The 20,269-nt window shown below is 35.6% G+C and overlaps 1 protein-coding gene across 4 annotated transcripts in view; it reads left to right on the top strand.

The window, feature by feature from the left end:
- Window positions 1-19,812, top strand: part of ZBTB44 (zinc finger and BTB domain containing 44) — a 64,739-nt gene extending 44,927 nt beyond the window's left edge. Inside the window, exons 3-6 of one of the 4 annotated variants that reach the window (XM_032426247.1) lie at window positions 7,106-7,190; window positions 8,380-8,489; window positions 10,267-10,567; window positions 12,535-19,812. In XM_032426247.1, coding sequence (XP_032282138.1) covers window positions 7,106-7,190; window positions 8,380-8,489; window positions 10,267-10,567; window positions 12,535-12,817 — 779 coding nt within the window. In that variant the 3' untranslated portion in view covers window positions 12,818-19,812. Of the gene's footprint in view, window positions 1-7,105; window positions 7,191-8,325; window positions 8,490-10,266; window positions 10,568-12,534 lie in introns of all 4 variants that reach the window. The other 3 variants (XM_032426246.1, XM_032426245.1, XM_032426248.1) reach the window with 3 other exon arrangements.
- The last annotated feature ends 457 nt before the right edge of the window (window positions 19,813-20,269 follow it).

The raw sequence follows: 20,269 nt of genomic DNA, 5'->3' as shown, positions 1-20,269 counted from the left end.
GAAAGGAAACTCCATTTTCATAATTTAAGAAGCATCACTATACCTCAAGAAAAGTAATACTGTTTGTGTATCCTGCTATTAAATTGGTTTAAATTCCAATTCATATGATTACTTGTGTTATTGGCAAAAACCATCACCTTGGTAAAAAATTTACAAGATTTTTATCAATAGTTGCATAAGTGATGTAACACTATTTATGTGTTATAATGTCCACAGTACAGAGAGAATTCTTTTTTTTTTTTTTTTAAGATTTTATTCATTTGAGACAGAGAGACCATGAGCAGGGGAGAGGCAGAGGGCGAGGGAGAAGCAGGCTCCCCGCCGAGCCAGGAGGCACGAGGCGGGAGCCAGGAGGCAGGAGCCAGGAGCCAGACGTGGGGCTCGATCCAGGACCCTGGGATCATGACCTGAGCCGAAGGCAGATGCTTAACAATCTGAGCCACCCAGGCGCCCCCAGAGAGAATTCTTAAAGTGTGCTTTTTTAACTCTTAATTTAACTTGGAGTAGTTTTTATTTTTAGCTTTTGGTGCATTAATAACCATGGGCAAGAGGAGAATGTTTTAAGAGGGGCAATCTGCTAGATGTATCTTATACTCCATTTTAGTTATTTTTTGACCAGTTTTTTAAGCAAACTCTTGACAATGCTAGGATCAGTCCAAAGCAGAGTGGTTTTTATTTCCACCTCACCAAGACTGCACCCTGCCCCCGCTAGAAGTAGTGTGGTCTGATTGTGAGGAGCAAATGTCAGTTAGATCAGTCTTCCTGACTTGCTCTAGTCAGACCTGCAGTCCTTTTTTGCAAGTCTTTGCCTGTAAGCTTTAATATTGCCTGCACTCTGAATAGCTGCAGAATACTGCTATAAAGTAGATTTTTGTGTGTGTCCATGGTGACCAGGTCCAAATACTGGGATTTTTCCAGTTTTTATCCTGGGACAGATTGAAATGTTAATGTTTAGTTCCCTTCTCTTTAAGGAAAAAAATGAGAATGGGGAAGGAAATGTTGACAAGTGAACAGTTCTTTCTTAAACAAAATCAGCAGTATCTGGCTCCCCAATCTGTATTAAAAACAAATCAGAAGGATTGGAAAAAAGTTGGATAAGTAGGTATGAGGAAAAGCATAAATGTCTTTTGACAGTAAGGGAAAGAGAAAATGAAAGGCACACACAAAGATGCTAAACACACACCAGTAAGAGTGAGGTTGGGGGGTGTGAGGTATGCAGGAAGAATACAAATGCAATTGGGGATGAATGTAAATGCACATAGTCCTGTGTCCTTTCAAAAGTCTCTGTCACTGTATTAGAACATAGTATAATAATTGGTGTCCTTGATGATTACCATGAGTCATCAAGAAACAAAATTATATTTAGTATTCTTTATTTAAGAAGTCAAGGCAAAATGTCACAAAGTTTCTAGCACAAATGACTTAATAAAGTAAGTCTGGATGCCTTAAAAGGGATTAGGTGGGGTTTTTGGGGGGTTTTTTTTTGTTTGTTTTTTTGGAAAATTTTACTTAAGTGGAAAATGTATTCATTTCTTAATAATGTCAGCTAATTCAAGTGTTCCAAAGGGGAAAACTGAAGTACTGGATTCTAAGTTTTCATCAGAAGGAAATTTCATTCTACAGGTCCAATAACAGATGATATTTATTAAATATCCACATGTATATGGTATTTTGCAAACTGTTACAATTAGTTTATTTTAGCTTTCGTTAAAATATTGCAACCAAAAGCATGCTTGCTGTTAAAGTGGACTAACACAACTTCAATTCAGGTATGTTCATTTGGTAAAGCACAGCTTATTTGCATACGATAAATACATTGGCAGAGTTCAGTCTCTGGTGAGAACGGGCTAGGTTGTTCGGATCTCCCTCCCACTAAAAACAACAATGTGGGGTTTTTTTAAGTTACCTTTAAAGTATTTGAAAGATAGTCGGGGAGGGACACCTGGGTGGCTCAGTCGGTTAAGCATCTGCCTTCAGCTCAGGTCATGATCCCAGGGTCCTGGGATGGAGCCCTGCATCAGGCTTCCTGCTCAGTGGAGAACCTGCTTCTCCCTCTCTCTCTTGGCTGCTCCCCCTGCTTTTGTGTCCTCTCTCTCTCTCTCTGTCAAATAAATAAATAAAATCTTTAAAAAAAAAAAAGTCGGGGAACTGCCAGGTTAAACTTGAGGTAAGGGGAGCCCGTAAATGGATATCCGAGCACTAAAACCAGTTGTTTCCTAAGACATTTGCCAGAACACAAATGGGCTTTGGTTCATCAACTCAAAGAACAGGGCAAACAAGAAGTTAAGGCCCAGAGTATGTGAAAGTTGTGAAGTCTTAGAGACGTTGCTCTACACTAAGTAAGGACCCCCAAAGGACTTCCCCACTACAACTAAATCAGCTCCCCTTCCTCCAGACTCCAGAGAACTGTAGAAATAGCTGCCTTGGCAGTGGGCAGAGTAGAAGATGGAAAGGAAAAGGGGTAAAAAACACATCTCTGAGAAGTTGTGGCCACTGACCAGCCCTCTTGAAGATTTGGATCCTGATTATTCCTTGCACAAGTAGGCCAGGGAATTTCAGTGAATTTGGTTTAGGTCGTGCCCTCCAGGAACCTAGCAGAAGCAAACATAAAGCTTCTGTGGAAGAAGGCATATCCATCCTAAGCAAATCATTCTCTCTACAAATCATTTTCAAGGGCAGTAACCACTGTGAAAAACAACCGGGGCACACAAGAAAACACAGCAGAGAGAGAACCAACAGGAAAACAAAAACAGCCACAGAAATAAATTGGCATAGTTTTCACACACAGATATAAAATAAATATGCTTACCAAGCTTAATGAAATAAACAAGCTTGAACAATAATTACAGACAACAGTATACTGTAAAAAGTTGTAGCAGATTTGAGGGGGAAAAAAATAGGACTTCTAGAAAAGAAAAAACCAAAATAAAGAACTTTGTCAACATTTTAGCAGCAGATTGGATTTTGCAGGAAAGAGAATTGGTGAATCAGAAGATAAAAGGAATCGTCTGTGGGACACCTGGGTGGCTCAGTGGGTTAAGCGTCTGCCTTCAGCTCAGGTCATGATCCCAGGGTCCTGGGATCAAGTCCCACGTCAGGCTCCTTGCTCAGCAGGGAGCCTGCTTCTCCCTCTGCCTGCCTGCTCCCCCTGCTTGTGCATGCTCGCGTTCTCGCTCGCTCTCTGACAAATAAAATCTTTAAAAGAAAGAAACACCTGAATGCTGCCCAGAGAAAGACTGTATTGTATGAGGGTTCTCCAGAGAAACAGAACCAATGGGATATATATAGGTATATAGAAGGAGATTTCTTAGGATGGATTCACTCATGTAATTATGGAGGATAAGTCCCACAGTATCTACCAGCTGGAGGCCCTGGAAAGCCAGTGGCATAATTCCAGTACAAATCCGAAGGTCTGAAAACTGGAGGGCTGACGGTATAAGTCTTAAGTCCAAAGGCTCAAGAACTGGAAGTGCTGGTGTCCAAGAACAGAAGATGGATATCCCAGCTCAAGCAGAAAGAAAGCAAATTTGCCCTTCTACCTTTTTGTTCTATTCTGGCTGGCCTCAACAGATTGGATGAAACATCCCCCCCCCCCCCCCCCCCGCATTGGTGAGGACAATCTTCTTTACCCAGTCTACCGATTCAAATGCTAATATTTTCCAGAAATGTGTTCTTACGGACACACCCAGCAATAATGTTTTACCAGGTATCTTGGCATCCTTAGCCCAGTCAAGTTGATACACAAAATTAACCATCACAGGAACAATGGTAGAAACTACTGTGAAGAAGGGGATAAGGGTTATGGACGATACAAACGTAGGTTTGATGAAGCCCTAAGAAGAGAATGGCTGAGATCTTTCTAGAATTGATGAAAAACGCCAATCCATAGGTTAGACGCCAGCAAATCCCAAATAGGAATAATAAAAATGCAAACCTAGACACATTATAGAGAAAATTCAGAAAATAATAAGACAAAACATTACCTTCAGAAGAATGACTTCTGAAACCAGTGGAATAATATCCTCAGTTGCTAAAAGAAAATAACTGCTGATCTAGGTGTCTACAGTGAAAATATCTCTCCAAGAATGAAGGTGAAATAAAGACATTATCAAAGAAACAAAAATAAGTTTATCATCACCAAATCCTCACTAAAGAAAATTCTTAAGGATGGACTTCAGGCAGAAGCAAAGTGAGCACAGATGGAAAGCCTAATATACAAGAAGGAGTGAAGAGCAAAGGACAAAATATATGGACAAATGTAGGTAAACATTGCGTGAAAGAGTAATGATGTTTTGTGGGACTTTATCAAAACAAAGAAGTACAATATCACAATAATTCATAAGTTGCAGAATAAGAGTGTGTGGAAAATGGAGTTAAACCGTTCTAAGATCCTTAATGTTCAAAGGTTTTGTTTAACTTCAGACTTTGGTAGTTATGTGTCTAATTTCCGAAGTAACCAGTAAAAAATAGAGAAAGATTATATAATTTCCAAACTAAAAGAAGAGGGGAAATAGAATGATTATTATTGTTTATGTTTAACAAGCTCATTTTAAAATATATAAAGAAATGCAAAGGGCCAAGAATAGCCAAGGAGTTCAGGAAGCAAGTGAACAAGGTGAGAAGACTTACTGCTCTATCTGGTCATAAAGCTCTGGTAACTGAAGATTGGCATTAATATAAGTTCAGACAAGCAGATGGGACTGATAGAGAACCTGGAAACAGACCCATACACTTAGAGGCCTGCAGAGAAAGAAGAAAAGACAGACTTTTCAGTAAAAGTGTTTGATTATGAAATCAGCTCCAGGTGGATTAAAGAAAAGACCTAAATGTCAAGGGCAAAACAAAAATCTCATAAGATTACTTGAGGTAGGGAAGGATTTTTATTTTTATTTATTTATTTTTTTAAGATTTTATTTACTTACTTATTTATTTATTTATTTATTTATTTATTTGACAGGGAGAGACACAGAGAGGGAACACAAGCAGGGGGAGTGGGAGAGGGAGAAGCAGGCTTCCCGCGGAGCAGGGAGCCCGATGTGGGGCTCGATCCCAGGACCCTGGGATCATGACCTGAGCCAAAGGCAGACACTTAACGACTCAGCCACCCAGGCACCCCTATTTTTATTTTTTTAAGATTTTATTTTTACGTAATCTCTACACTGAACATGGGGCTTGAACTCACAACCCTGAGATCAAGAATCATACCTCTACTGACTGAGCCAGCCAGGCACCCCAGGATTTTTAAAAACAAGACCAAAGGGGCGCCTGGGTGGCTCAGTCGTTAAGCGTCTGCCTTCGGCTCAGGTCATGATCCCAGGGTCCTGGGATCGAGCCCCGCATCGGGCTCCCTGCTCAGCGGGGAGCCTGCTTCTCCCTCTCCCACTCCCCCTGCTTGTGTTCCCTCTCTCACTGTGTCTGTCTCTGTCAAATAAAAAAAAAAAAATCTTTAAAAAAAAAAATAAATAATAAATAAATAAAAACAAGACCAAAAAGACACAGCCATGAAGGAAAATACTTATAAATTCAGTTAAATTAAAATTTAAATTTTTGGTTATCTAAAGAGTAAAAAGACAAGCCATGGAAGAGAGAAAAATATTTGTAACATGTATCACTGAAATACGAAAAAACTCAAAAAGCAGACAATAACAACATTTCACAAAACAAGTGGTTCGATAAATGTATGAAAAGGTGCTCAACCTCTTTGGTAATAAGGGAAATAAAACTAAAACCACAATGAAATATTGCTACACACCCACCAGATGGGCAAAATTTTTAAAATTCGACAATACCAAGTGTTACTAAGGAGGTAGAATGACAGAACTCTCATACGTTGCAAGTAGTGATGTAAATTTAGTACCATCACTTTGGAAAAGAGTTTACCATTTTCTAATAAAGATACACATATCCTGTGATCCAGCAATTTCTTTTTTTAAGATTATTTATTTATTTATTTGAGAGTGACAGAGATAGCACAAGCGGGAGGAGAGGGAGAAGCAGGCTCCCCTCTGAGCAGGGAGCCCAACATGGGGCTTGATCCCAGGACCCTGAGATCATGACCTGAGCTGGAGGCAGATGCTTAACCAGCTGAGCCACCCAGGCGCCCCAACCCAACAATTTCATTCCTAAGTATAGATACCCTAAAAAAAACATGCATATATGCATTAAGTTACGTGTACAAGAATATTCACAGCAGCATTGTTCATAATAGCCTGAAACTGTACATTAAGAGTGAAATGGATAGATTATGAATATTACAAACATGTAAACTTTCACCTGTAATAGCATGGATCAGTCCACAATATGGAAGGAAAGAAGACGTAGAATATATACAGTGTAATTCAATTTATATAAAGTTTTGCAAGCAGTAATACTAAACTGTACTGTTGATGGTGAGGGTGGCCGATTTCCCTTAAAGGGCATGATAGTAAGTATTTTAGACTTAGCTGTCATGTGGTCTCTGTCGCAACCACAATGGCTCTGCTCTGCCACTGGTGTAAAAGCAGCCCTAGATGGTTCATGGCTGTGTTCCAGCAAGAACCAACCAATAGTTTATAGGTACATGTGTTGGGAATAAAATTACTTTTAAATGGAAGAGGGACAAGAAAAAAGGGAAGGAAATGATGACCATATAAGATAGAAAAGTTTACCTCTTGGAAGGAGGGATTTGTGATCAAGGTAGGGTAAACGGGGACTTACAGGATGCTGGCAGTATTTTAGTGGGACTCGTATGGAGGTTGCACAGATACGTATTCACTTTATAGCTGTCTCTTGAATTCTACGTAAAAGTTGTGTGTACTGTCATTTGTCACAATAAAGTTTTCAAAAGTAAAAATAGTGCTTCCTTAAATTATTGTTATAATTTGATGCGGATTTTTGTTTAGTTTACATTTGAATTTGTCTGCTTGTTTCTGAAATTTATATCAAAGAAATACTCCTAAAAGAATTTAAGTAGTAATATAAGGCTGTTGTTTTACATATGATTTCTCTTTAAAGATTTCTTTATGTTCTGTGTTTTGGGGGCTTGGAGATACAGATTGCAATTAATATCTTGGCTTATTTATACCACAGTATTGACGCTGTCCTCTTTTTGTCCTTCTGTTCACAGGCTCAGTAGATGAAGGCGTCACTGAAGGGTTACCTACACTTCAAAGCACTTCTAGCACTAATGCTCATGCAGATGATGATGATCGGTTAGTACCGACGTAGTATGTCATGTTCTTATAAAGGGGTGTGTTTGCAACTGTAAATCCAAACATTTTAACTGGGAATTATATAAGAAGTTTATTGGTACCTCATTTTATTTTTCAGAGTAAAGAGGTCATTACATCATGAATGAGACCACCTATGCAGGGTTTTTTGGCATTTTAAAACTGCCCAGGCCCATTACTTTTAAAATCTATGTGAGGGATTGGTGCATTGTGAACCACAGGCCAATTCCAGTTCACCACCTTTATTTGTAAATCAAGTGTTCCAATAAAGCCATGCTCATTTGTTTATGTATTGTCTGTGAATGGCCAAGTTGAGTGGTTGAAACAGAGATCATGTGATGTGCAAAGCCAAAAATATTTATTGTTTGACTTACTACAGAGAACGATTGCCAAATCCTCATCTATGTACCCATAATTCCCAAGTCGTCATCTTCAGACTGTCCTTCTTTCCTTCATATTTCCACGTAGTTGTATAAGGGGCATTTCAGACTTAACATGGCCAAGACTTCTAACTCCCCACCTAAATCCCGCTCATCTAGTCTTACCCATCTCTAAACAGCATCGTCATCAGTTAAATGTACAAAATCACAGCATTGAGAGAGAAATATTAGGAACTGTTTGGTATTTGGTATGTTTGGGGAATATGAGAAGAAATGAGGCTGGAAAAGTACACAGAACCCAGATCATAAGGAGTCTCCTATGCCTTGCAAAGGGGTTTAGACTTTGAAGGTAACAATGAGCCATTACAGGATTTTAAAGAGGGGCTGATTTAATCAGATCACTGTGAAACAGAGCATGGATTTGGAGGGATGGGGGGCTAAAGAGAGGGAGTTATTCAACTTGTATTGATGAAGACCTAAATTAAAGCAGTATTAGGAAGGAAAGGATTAGAGAGATTAAGGATGCCTGAGGTAAAATCATTTATGATATGTTACTTAAGATGCTGGACATTCTGGACAATAACATTGTTTTTCATATTGCCATAAACGAAACTTTTAATATAACAGTTAAACTCTCAAAAAGTCATTTTTTTCTTTTGTTCACTTAAAGTTGTGCAGAAATGTTTATTCAGCTTAAAAATCAGAATCTGGTTGCCTTCTTTGGTCTGTTTTTTTAGATTGGAAAATGTTCAGTATCCCTACCAACTCTACATTGCTCCTTCTACCAGCAGTACAGAACGACCAAGTCCAAATGGTCCAGATAGACCTTTTCAGTGTCCAACTTGTGGGGTACGATTCACCCGTATTCAGAACCTAAAACAGCACATGCTCATCCACTCAGGTAATGTCACCTTCCCTATTGTTGTATAAATGAGTACTTGAAACATTATATTTAGAAATCCCAGTTAAGGGGTGCCTGGGTGGCTCAGTCGGTTAAATGTCTGCCTTCGGCTCAGGTCATGATCCCAGGGTGCTGGGATCGAGTCCCACATCAGGCTCTCTGCTCAGAGGGAAGCCTGCTCCTCCCTCTGCCTGCCATTCCCCCTGCTTGTGCGCTCTCTCTCTCTCGCTCTCTCTCTGTGTCAAATAAATAAATAAATAAAAATCTTTAAAAAAAAAAAATCCCAGTTAAAAATATAAAACAGGTGTTTTTGAGTTTAAAAAATAGGTTTCGAGAAATCAGATAAGCCTTTGTTGCTTAAATGGTACAGTGTCAGAAAGCTGTTTGCTTAGCTCATTTGCCACAAGCATAAGTATTCAGATTAAAATTTGAAGGGGTATGTGTGTATAATACATACATAAAAAGTATTTGATATATTAGGTTTGTGTGTATATGTGCAATAGAGAAGCACAAATACAGATGGAGGAGCAAATGAAATTAAAAGGGTATTTATTAGTGTTCTTTGTACTATTCTTGTAACTTCTCTTTACGGTTGGAATTATTTCCAAATAAGTGTTTTTTAAAATTTAATAACAATAATTTAATTTCAATTCTGCAATCCTAAATTTCTCTGTGCCAACTTTGTAGTATTTTTTAGTATAAAAGAGATTTTTAATAAATGACGCATAAAACAGATTTGAAATTTAAGTTCAGTGATCATATAAAGGCAACAGAATTCTTGTGGGTAAAACACTGACCTCTGATAGAGTAAGAAATCTTTGCTACTGTTTTCAGCTGAGTTATTATCTTACTTTGCTGTGCCGTAGATAAGTCTAATGGTCCTTGAGCTAACATCAATTCCCTATGACTTTATTAAATCAACAGATTGTATTTTGAAGGTTTTTAAAAATTTTTTTGCCAAATCTATGATAATTAATTGGAAGAGACAATTAATATACTTTAAAATTCACATATTAGTTTCTACATATTTTTTCTATCACTTTACATTAAATGCCCAAAAACCCAATTCACCAAATAATAGTTCTACCACGATTATTATGTTCAGAGATGTTAGAATTTTCCTTTTTTCTTCTCATTTCTCAGGGAATGAAGAGTAGGTCCTTCTTCCATCTTTTCAGTATAAACTGTACTACTTTAATGAAATTGAAATAATAATGTTTTATGGAGATTTCAATTCCGTTTAAATACTGTGATTAAATTGTTTTGAAGTCTAGGGGTGCCTGGGTGGCTCAGTCATTAAGCGTCTGCCTTTGGCTCAGGTCATGATCCCAGGGTCCTGGGATAGAGCACCGCGTCGGGCTCCCTGCTCAGCAGGAAGCCTGCTTCTCCCTCTCCCACTCCCCCACCTGTGTTCCCTCTCTCTATGTGTCTCTCTCTGTCAAATAAATAAATAAAATCTTTAAAAAAAAAATTGTTTTGAAGTGTAGAAAATAGATGATTTAGAAGAATATTCAAAAATCAACTTCAGTATATATTAACGAGTTTACCTCTCCCTCTAATGCCTTTCTTTCTTTATTTTTTTTTTTTTAAGCACTAGTGACTTTTCAAATGTTCTGTACCTTTTCTGAGATGTTGAATTGGAATCCATTTTTGCTGGTGATTTTTGTCTTTTTAAATTACCTATTGCTACAAAATTATAATTCAGAAATTTGTGGGGTTTGTGACCTTTCATTTTATTTCATTTTTAGATAATATTTTGTTTTGCTTGATTTTGTAGGAATTAAACCATTTCAGTGCGACCGCTGTGGGAAAAAGTTCACCAGGGCTTACTCGCTAAAGATGCATCGCCTAAAGCATGAAGGTAAACGCTGTTTCCGGTGCCAGATATGTAGTGCCACTTTCACTTCCTTCGGGGAATATAAACACCACATGAGGGTTTCCCGGCACATTATCCGCAAGCCTCGGATTTACGAGTGCAAAACATGTGGCGCCATGTTCACCAACTCTGGAAATTTAATCGTGCACCTGAGGAGTCTGAACCATGAAGCGTCAGAGCTAGCAAACTACTTCCAGAGCAGGTGAGGTGCACAACAAAAACGAACCAGGAAAACTGCTGACTAAACTCTCTTTTCCTGCTTTTAGGGCAGCCTGCTGTGTTTTTTATCAGGTTGCCAGCTAATCAGTCACATTCCTTTTAAATTCCCACTGTCCATACTCTGATCTCCTGATCTGATAAAATTTTGCTGAATCTTCTAAGTATATACAATTATAAATATTTTTCTAGTTGGTATTGGAAATTTTTCCCTACAGAAGTAGACTACTTATCTCTTGCTTTGTCTTTTTTGTTTTGTTTTGTTTTTTGTGTTTTTGTTTTTTCAATAACATAAGGTTAAATTAATATAGACCTTATTGGAAAATTTACCATGTCAGATGATCTTAGTGATACTGAATTACTTCACACTTTTTGGATGTCAATAAAATTTTTGACCACTTCTCATTTTTTAAAATTCTATATAAAGGAACATATATTTATCAATAAAGAAAGAAACTTCAACAGCAACTATGATGGATATGATTATTTAGATCAAATTTCCTTTTTCTCTCAATTTAGAGCTCCATGTTTTTAATATTAATAATTTATTATAATAGAATTCCTTTCTGATTTATAGAGTATCCAAGGAAATCAGGTTCTAGTTCTGGCCCTACCACACTAACTGCTGTTATGATTGAACGTGTCACTTTACAAATGAAGAAGTTTGAAACATAGAGAAAGATAAATTGTAAGCTTTAAAGATGATTTCTAAGGTCTTTAGATATAAAATTCTGTCATCTTTTTTAATATTTTATCAGAACTACACATCTGTAGGAACCCTTTGTTTTTTATAAAATGAAATCTTCCTAAACTCTTAAATTTTAAACCATCTTTATTTTTTAAATCTTATTTTTCAATAAATTCCAAAGTATTGCTGCATAGATTTTGTTTTTCTCTCCAAACCTGACATTCATTTTGTTTAATTATGTCTGTCTGGTTGTCCTATCACTAAACCTAAATTCTACATGTCATATCGAACCTTGTTTGTTCAGAACTAAAATAGTGTCTCAGTTAACCACTCCTATTGCCTGTATCTTCCCTGTACAGAGCCTCTATCGTCCATTCCTCCTATCTAACACCTGAAGACTTTTTAGAAAATATAACATAGGACATTTTAAATTGCTTGCAGATGAACAGATTTTAATTTTTTTATTAATACTGGACAATCAAATTATAAAATAACCTTAAATGTATTAGTTATTGACATTCCTAGTAGAATGAATTTTTTTAGTTCAGCAATATTTAATTAAAGCATCTAAGATTTATAATGTTTATTCTTTTATAAAAAATGCATATAGTAGAAAATTAGTAAATGTAGGAAAGTATAAAATATAAGAAATTAAAATATTTTCTGATCTCACCACTCAGGGATAATATCCACTGTTGTTAAAATCTTGGCATATTTTATTGTCCACATTCAAAAATTAAATATTTAATTATTCTAATAGAATATTAAATATTTTCAATACTAATAAATACCTCTCAAATATAATGCCATTTATGCATAAGGACTTAGTTTCTTAACTAACTTATATCCAGGAAGTAATAAAAAGCTAAGTTTATATACCTCTTAATTAGTATATAATCCAAGAAAAGTTAAGCATAAGTTATTCAAATGATCTTTGCTTAAGTGGAGAGCATGCTAATTCCATTTGTTGTGTATACAGAAACTCTTCTGTATAGAACAAGAAAGGCTATTTAGGTGTCTAAAATGACAATGAAGGTGATAATCTTATCTATTGGTGGTAGATTTGATGTGCTTTGGTTCTTAATGAATGGTTTTGGTTCATATTTAGGAAAGTTTAGAAATTGAAAATCCTGAATTATAATCAGTCACGAATTAGAGAAATGAAAAATCCCAATCTTGCTTTACAAATCAGGTCTTTTTATTGTGGCTAATTTATTACTGGTTTGAAAATTAACTCCCTCTTTCATCCTTTGCCTCTTATCTAGTGATTTCCTAGTACCGGACTACTTAAACCAGGAGCAAGAAGAGACTCTTGTTCAGTATGATCTTGGAGAACACAGTTTTGAAAGCAACTCCTCTGTTCAAATGCCTGTAATTTCGCAGGTCTCCTCGACCCAGAATTGTGAAAGCACTTTCCCCTTGGGGTCTCTTGGTGGGCTGGCAGAAAAAGAGGAAGAAATGCCAGAGCAGCCAAAGACCAGTGCTTGTACTGAGGCAACCAGAGATGACCCCCCAAAATCAGAGCTGTCTTCTATAACCATTGAGTAATTTCATGGTTTGGCTTCATTTTTGGTTTTTGGAAAGTGCCTGTGCTTGGTCTTGTACATTTAAATTTAATTTAATTTTTTAAACAAAAAAGGGTTTGGGAAAGAATTTCCCTTTTTACTTTGTAAGCCCCACAACTGATGTTTTATTTTTCATGACTGAGAGATTGCTTCTGTAAGTGCACAATAACACGATGTTGAAACATAATTGAAACTATGAGACTTAAGGAGAACCAGTTGACTTAAGGCATATATCAGTTTCTTCTTCTATTATTAAAAGTAGGCTAACGAGATCATTAGGTAAAGAAGAATTCAGATGATTGTTGACCTTCCTGAGAAGAAAGGGTACACCAGAAACAAATTACTGAACAGAATTTGACAGGTAGCCTGAATAGATGTTTACTCCTATACACAGGACATTGTACAGTATTTTGTAAAGCCTGTTGGTTTTGGAAATATTTACGGTAAGCTTTCTTAAAAATTATTAGGGTAAATACTTCTGAAATCCAATGTACTCTTTTTTTTTCTTTTTTTTTTAAGCTTTGCCATTTCTATTATTTTTCACGGTTAAAATTTGGTGTTGGGATAGGCATTCCCTGAACTTTTGTAGTACCACTCCAAACAATCTTTCTTTCTTCTGTGAAATCAGAGAACCATGATTGAGAATAGTCAGGCTGTGCATGGAATGACCAGGAGTGGAAAATGAAGTACATAAATCTCAGCTTTATAGGAACTCTTTTAATACTGCTTTTCTGACTAAAATTATTGTTTACCTGGTCTTTGAATGTTAGTGCCTGGCTAATTAGGTCATTGCCTAAATCATTTTTCTTCTTGCCCCATGAACAATACTTCCTCTTACATATACTGGCATGATATCATATAAAGGAAAAATATTGGAGATACTCTATATTTTATATATAGGTTTATGTAATCTTGGGGATGTTTCTATTGTGCTGATTTGGGCAAAATAAAAGAATTCTCTCTTAAGGCTACGTTCTTAACCCAACTAAGATTGTTTACAAAGTTCCATATGTCGGTGATACTTTGTTTTTTGTTCCAAAATATTTTTAGACATTGCCAAGTTTATTAAAAGGGTTAATGTAGTTTTTACACAATGTAAGCAATAATGTAAAAGATAAGAAGAGGCTTTAATGATCTATGACTCATCAATCTAGGAGAAAAAATAATCGTTAAGACTAAAAAAACTAAAAACCTTAAATTAATATCACCTCTTTTGCTGCTAAAAAATGAAACTTCCTGTTTATAGTTGAAATTTATGTGATATTCTAGACTGGAGTATACTTTTCATCTGGTGCCATTAAAGCATCACTGACCCTGATCCTAAATATTCATAAGTCCATGAACAATGAACTTCTGAATAACTTTTTTTTTCTTTGTATATACCCAAAGTTTAATAATTACGAAAACACCTGATTAAATTAAAAAAAGAAACAGTAGTTTCTTATTCAAAACACGAGATCGGAATTTTGTCCGGGTGCTAGACCTTAATAATAAAATTAATTTTTAAGTTATAGTAATTTTACTTGTTTCTTTTTTTTTTTTTAATTGGCTAATTCTGTGATTGATTTTCTTCCCACAATTGTAAAAGGAAGGGAAAGTAAATGCATTGAAGATTTTTTTTTCAGGTAACATTCTTTTTCTAGATTCTGCTGTCTTTAACTTGTTTCTAACTCCCTTATCTCCGTCTTGAACCTGTTTTCCCCCTTTGCTCCCAAACATAGGTATATTACCTTCAGGAAGAACAACATACACAAGTTATGATGGGCTTCCACCGTTTATGCTTCTTTACTAATAGGGTTGAATTACTTTTTTGCAACAGACTGTGATACTTAATTAGTAACAGTACTGCTGTGTCTCAACTAGAAAGGTCAGGAATTTTTATTTTTAATGTCATACATATTCTTGAAAATTGTTATGCCTACCAATGGATAAACCTTGGAGTTAATTTTAAAATCTTATATTGGTAAAACAAAGAATAGGTAAAATTATGACCAGGAATCATTGTTGCCTTCAGTTCTAAGAATTTTTGTGTGTGTGTTTTTTTTAAGGAAGAAAAAAGAAATAGGGTTAAAGAAAAGAAAACTGGGGATTTGTATGGTTGAAAGTGTTTAAGCACATCCCCTATCCTGAGAACTCTGTGTTAAAAGAGCCCACAATTTTGGCAGCTCTGAAGTGATCTGTGTTCTCAGAAATGTAGGATTACCACTACTGGCTATTCTTTCCCAAATGGAAACTTTAGAGATTTTCATTGGTAATTACAAATTGCACGGATTTCCAAGTTTAATGAAAAATTTGAATATATTATGAAAATGTATACTTGCTTTGTTTATTCCCCAAATCCTATCAATACAGGTAGCTAACAGTATTTAACATAAAATGATATAAACAAAGGCCTTTTTTCTCTTTCACTGAGGCTCTACATTTTTCTTGATAGACAATTTAAGGATTTTTAGCTTATGGATCTGTTTTAGGAAACTAAGCTGCAAGGGATAATTGTATATAGCGTTATTTAGGTTTATTTAAAATTCATCGAAGGAGGGGGGAATACCTGAATGTATAAGTTTTACCAGATATGGAAAACATTGCAAAGAGATGAAAGCCAGTTATATTATCCCATCCATTAGAAATTGCCAGTGAAACTAAATAAAAAATTCCAGTTTAGAATACTTAAGCATAGCTGTCTTTGTTAAGGCCCAAGAGGGTTAACTTTGTGATATTTAAAGGGCTTAAATTTTAGGATGCAGGATAAATTGCCTTTTTAAAACCAAGTATTTTATACAAGAAAAGCATTTATTTTCCATTTTTATGCTACCAAAAAGGTGTGATACACTTTAGAAATGAGTAAAGATGCTCGCTGTGATACTGGACGTTACAGCTCCTACAGTCATTCTTTCCATTTTTAGGGGTGTATTCTAACAGGGGAAGCATCTAGCATGACAGTGATTGTAATAATTCAGAAACAAAAGGATTAAATTGTTTTTTTATTTCAAGTTTTTTATAAATGGATATAGATGGAGATTATCATCCACAAATACACTTAAATGAATTTCTCTTATTTGGAATTTCAAGTAATCTTCTTAATTTGTATTTCACATAATTAGTTGCACATTTAGTTACATTGCCAGTTTTTAAAGTTCTCAATTTCAGTGAGTCAAAGTGTACTAAATGTTTAAATAGCCTCATTCAGTCTTACATTTTAACCTTTCATCAACCATTCTGGGTTAAGTAATTTGGTTCCATGTTATGACACATGCCCTTGGTTTTAAAACCAAACAAAAATTTGCGTTTTGTTAAAGTATTTTATCAAATGGAATGGACTAGTCGGCATATCTAATGCAGCATCTTAGTAGCTCTGTCACCTTCTGACTCCGGAGCCAGACTCTCCCCATTGTATAAATGATTCCCTGGGGACCTTTGGAAGCTGTATTAACACTTGCAGTCTTTTATTTGATCTCTCACTATTTTTGTACTCAATCTAAATAGAGGCCAATTATTTTGTTAAGCGGCTTTTATTTTGAAGATTCCTTGATGAATTTTAGTCTCTTAGCTTTGTAGTCCCTGAAAAATACATTACTTTATAAGGTAATGGCAACTCTGTACTATACCACATGGAGAGAATCATTGTTACTGCGTGACGAATGAACAATCCTGAAACTGTAATATCTTAACTGAAAGGAGTTTGAGATTTGATGAGTCGATGAAGAGAATTAAATTCACTCATCTGCAAAATGTGAAGTTATAACTGAAATATACATCCAAGTGAGGGAGAATAGTTTTCGGGATATTAACTGGGGGGGTTGACTAGTAAAGTTTGCATTTGGAAGTGACCCAAAGTTGCTAAAAGTTAATAAATGTGATTTTCACTATAAGTTATTGACGTAAGATACTTTATAATATATTCAGATTTTTAAAGTGAGAGAAGAATATATAGAAAGTAGATTTTTCTTTTCTAAAGCAGTGGAACAAAATTGGGAAAAGTTCTATTATAGTAAACACATATGAGGAATATCTATAGCTAAGTACACTCCTTTAGCTTTAAGCTAAAATGGTCAAAATTTAAATTTATTTTTTATTTTGCTTATACCCACTTTTTTAGTGTCATTTTGCTTTACTGAATGTGGTGATATAGGCTATTTTTATTTGGAAAGTCCTCAGCAGGCTGAATTTGCCAAAAGCAATAATGGTTCAGATTAAACAATGAAGTGGAATTGAACCAATTTCCAGGTTCAACTAAGGAACAGACATTCTGTGGATATTTTGTTCTTAGATTATAAATGTATTGAGATTTATTAATGGGGGAGTTAAGCTTATATCAGATTATGGGATGCAGACTCTTAGTGACATCCTAGTTGTACTTTTTTTTTTTTTTTTTACCTCATACTAATACAGTTAGATATTTCCACTACATTGTAGTGATTATATTTTTATGATAGAAAAAAACAGTTCCAGGTCTTTACAAATAGTCTCTGTAGAGTTGTCAGGCGATGTTATTGGAATCTCAGTTTGGCAGTATCCAAAATACGAAACTTTAAGTGCTCATGCTACTTTAAGTAAGCTTCCTCTGTGCAGGCCCCATGCCCGTTACAACTAATACCAAGGTTCCTGTGTACATAATAGTTTACAAAGAATTTAAAAGTTGAGACCATTGACTGAAAACAAAAACTTTAAAAAAATTTTTTTTTAACTTTAAAGATTTTAATTTCAGTTTGAAGTGCCTGGTTTATAAAATCTAATTCTTTGATTATTACCTTTCTCTTTTAAATTGACTAATTTTGCTAAGTAAGCTTAAAGCCCTGGGTTCAGTTGTGAGGATTTATTGACAAAATCGCTGCTTGATGGTTTGAGGGGCTAGTGTCATGACTTAATTAAATTATCCTTGTTTTTCCAAATGCTGGTCTAACTATATCCAGATTTCATAATCCAGTTAAACAAGCTAAAAAATCATCCTGTAATTGAATGTTCAGGTTACCAAAGTACATCACCTTCTAAGGAAGGGTGAATCTTCCCTACTTTAAGAGGAGCCGGTCATCTCCCCTTAACACATGTTTCCATTGGCATTAGTGGAAGCTGTGTTCATTTAAAGGTGGGAAGCCTTTCGTGCAGTTCCTAGAAACATCTGTTTTCTAGAGAGAACCTTTTCTATGATTAGGTTATAAATATGTTTTCTCTAAAACTTTGTTTTATTTCAGTTGTCAATTTAGTTTTCAAGTTGATAGATGCTATGTAAAGTCTCTCATACTGAGAGTAGTCCATTAAATTACTGAAAGTTGCACTGCTTTTCATCTTTCAGGTGCCTGAAATGAATGCCACCAGGTATTTGGAAGGAGTAAGATCATAAACTGTATTCATTTTCTTCCTTATACAGACAGATGGCTTCTAGTGCATATATTTCAAGATAATGAAAAAGAAAAAAAACAGTCCCTAAGAGTAAAATTTGGTTTTAATCCAAGTCCCAATAATATATTTGATTTTTTTGTTGTTCCTGGTGCCTCCTCTTGCATCAGACAGAGATTGCCTGCCTCTTTGTAGGGCACCTTGTGGCACCTTATGTCCAGTTGGAAGGTAGTATATGGCTTCTTTGCGCCTCTACTATCTTTTCAAAAGCCATTTTATAAAAATCCTAGGTAGCCTATTTTAATATTTAAATATATATATTTGTGAGATACTTTTAGAACAGACTTTTTTTTTACTTTGAAATTCCTGAATTCTCATTTTTAAGAGTAAATTAAAATTTTCCAGGACTAGGACTTGTCTTTTTCCATAGCAGCATAATGAGAAAGTCAGATTGAAATTGAAATTGACCATACTTCAGTGATAGAAGAAATTGATATCTGGTTACAGGAGACAGATACGAAGGAAAAAATGGTTTTAATGTCACAGAAATGAATTTTTAAATAAAATTGTGGTTTTGTTTCTGTAATTTCATATTTGCTGCTACAGTAGCTCAATATTTTACAGAGCTAACATATAAATCTGGCTCCATTTAAAAACTGGAGTACTTTCTAGTACAACCAGCCTGGGAGGAAACTGTGCACCACAGTTTTCCAGATGGGTGACTGACTGCTTTGTTTAGCCGATGCATGCTTAATATTTTCCTATAGGCCAACATCAAGGAAGTCTGGGGGAAACTTTTTTACCTTGCAGCATTATGATTCTTTTTGGGCACTGGCATTTTGTGAAACCCTTGGGGGAGGGTAATGCTGGGGGCAGAAATGTGAATTAAAGTATGTGGATGGGTGTTTTTGTCTTCTACCCTCTCCTAGAACCAGTACAACTCTTAACTGTGCCAGTCCCCAGTTCACCAGCTTTGTATCCAGTTGTCATCTCATTTAAATATGGCTTTACTTGGTGACAGTGGCCATAGCTAAAGTTACTTGGCATGTTTGACTTTCAACAATAACGAAAATGGTTTTGGATTTTGTTTTATTTCCTAAAAATGTATACAATGTCAGAACTTCACATTTTATATACTAGTATCTGGCTATTAGTATTTTACAGGAACCATAGTTCTTGGTGACTTCATATATATATATATATATATTTTTGTGACTTTTTTGTAAACTAAGTGCCGTTTCAACGTTACAATCATTTTTAGAGTTATTGTAATCAATGTGAATATCATGTTTTTTCAAATCTGTTCTGAGCCTATAGTGTTTGCTTTGTGAACATATGTGTATTGTATATATTCTGTATAGTTACATTGTACTGAAATATTAGCTTGTTTGATATAAGGAAAGTATGTATTGAGTACCTTTTTTGCTAGCCTGGTTGTTTAATCTTTTTTAAAAAGGTTTAAACTTTTTAAAAAAAAATCTTTAAACTGGCCTTTATTACATGGTCACAAATAAAGTTGCAGTTAGAAGGGATGGGCAGGGAAAAACTAGTTTTGAGTGTCTTTGAATAGAAACATAAGACTAAGATTTTTTTCTCATTAAAATATCTTATTAATGCTTTATGGAGTAAAACTTCCTGCTGTTGTCATTTATTGTTGGCTGGAAGGAAGAAATTGGTGGTGCTGGCTGAGAAGTGGATGAGAAAGTCATCAGAATAACGCATCACTTAAATAAGCATCCACTGAGTGTACACAGACCAGAGAGTCTTACATTAGGTGGCAAACGCCAGCTTCCTGGAAGGGCGAGGAAGAAAAGAGCTGAAAGTGCATAGATTCCATAAGCACTGCCCCTAAGATTTTTTTTTTACTTTTTTTTTTTTTAAGATTGTATTTATTTGACAAAGCACAAGCTGGGGGAGCCTGATGCGGGGCTCAATCCCAGGACCCTGGGATCATGACCTAAGCCGAAGGCAGACGGTTAACCACTGAGCCACCCAGGCGCCCCTGTCCCTAAGATTGAAAGGGATAAAAAGGAAGCTAGTTAGAGAAACTCATCAGATCCTAGAGCTATTGAAGCAGGTTCTTGTGCAAGGCTACTTCCTA

Source organism: Phoca vitulina, unplaced genomic scaffold (assembly GCF_004348235.1).
Source record: "Phoca vitulina isolate PV1807 unplaced genomic scaffold, GSC_HSeal_1.0 scaffold34, whole genome shotgun sequence".
Classification (NCBI taxonomy): Eukaryota; Metazoa; Chordata; class Mammalia; order Carnivora; family Phocidae; genus Phoca; species Phoca vitulina.
The sequence above is the reverse complement of the archived record's forward strand: the minus strand, read 5'-3'. Positions and strand labels throughout refer to the sequence as shown.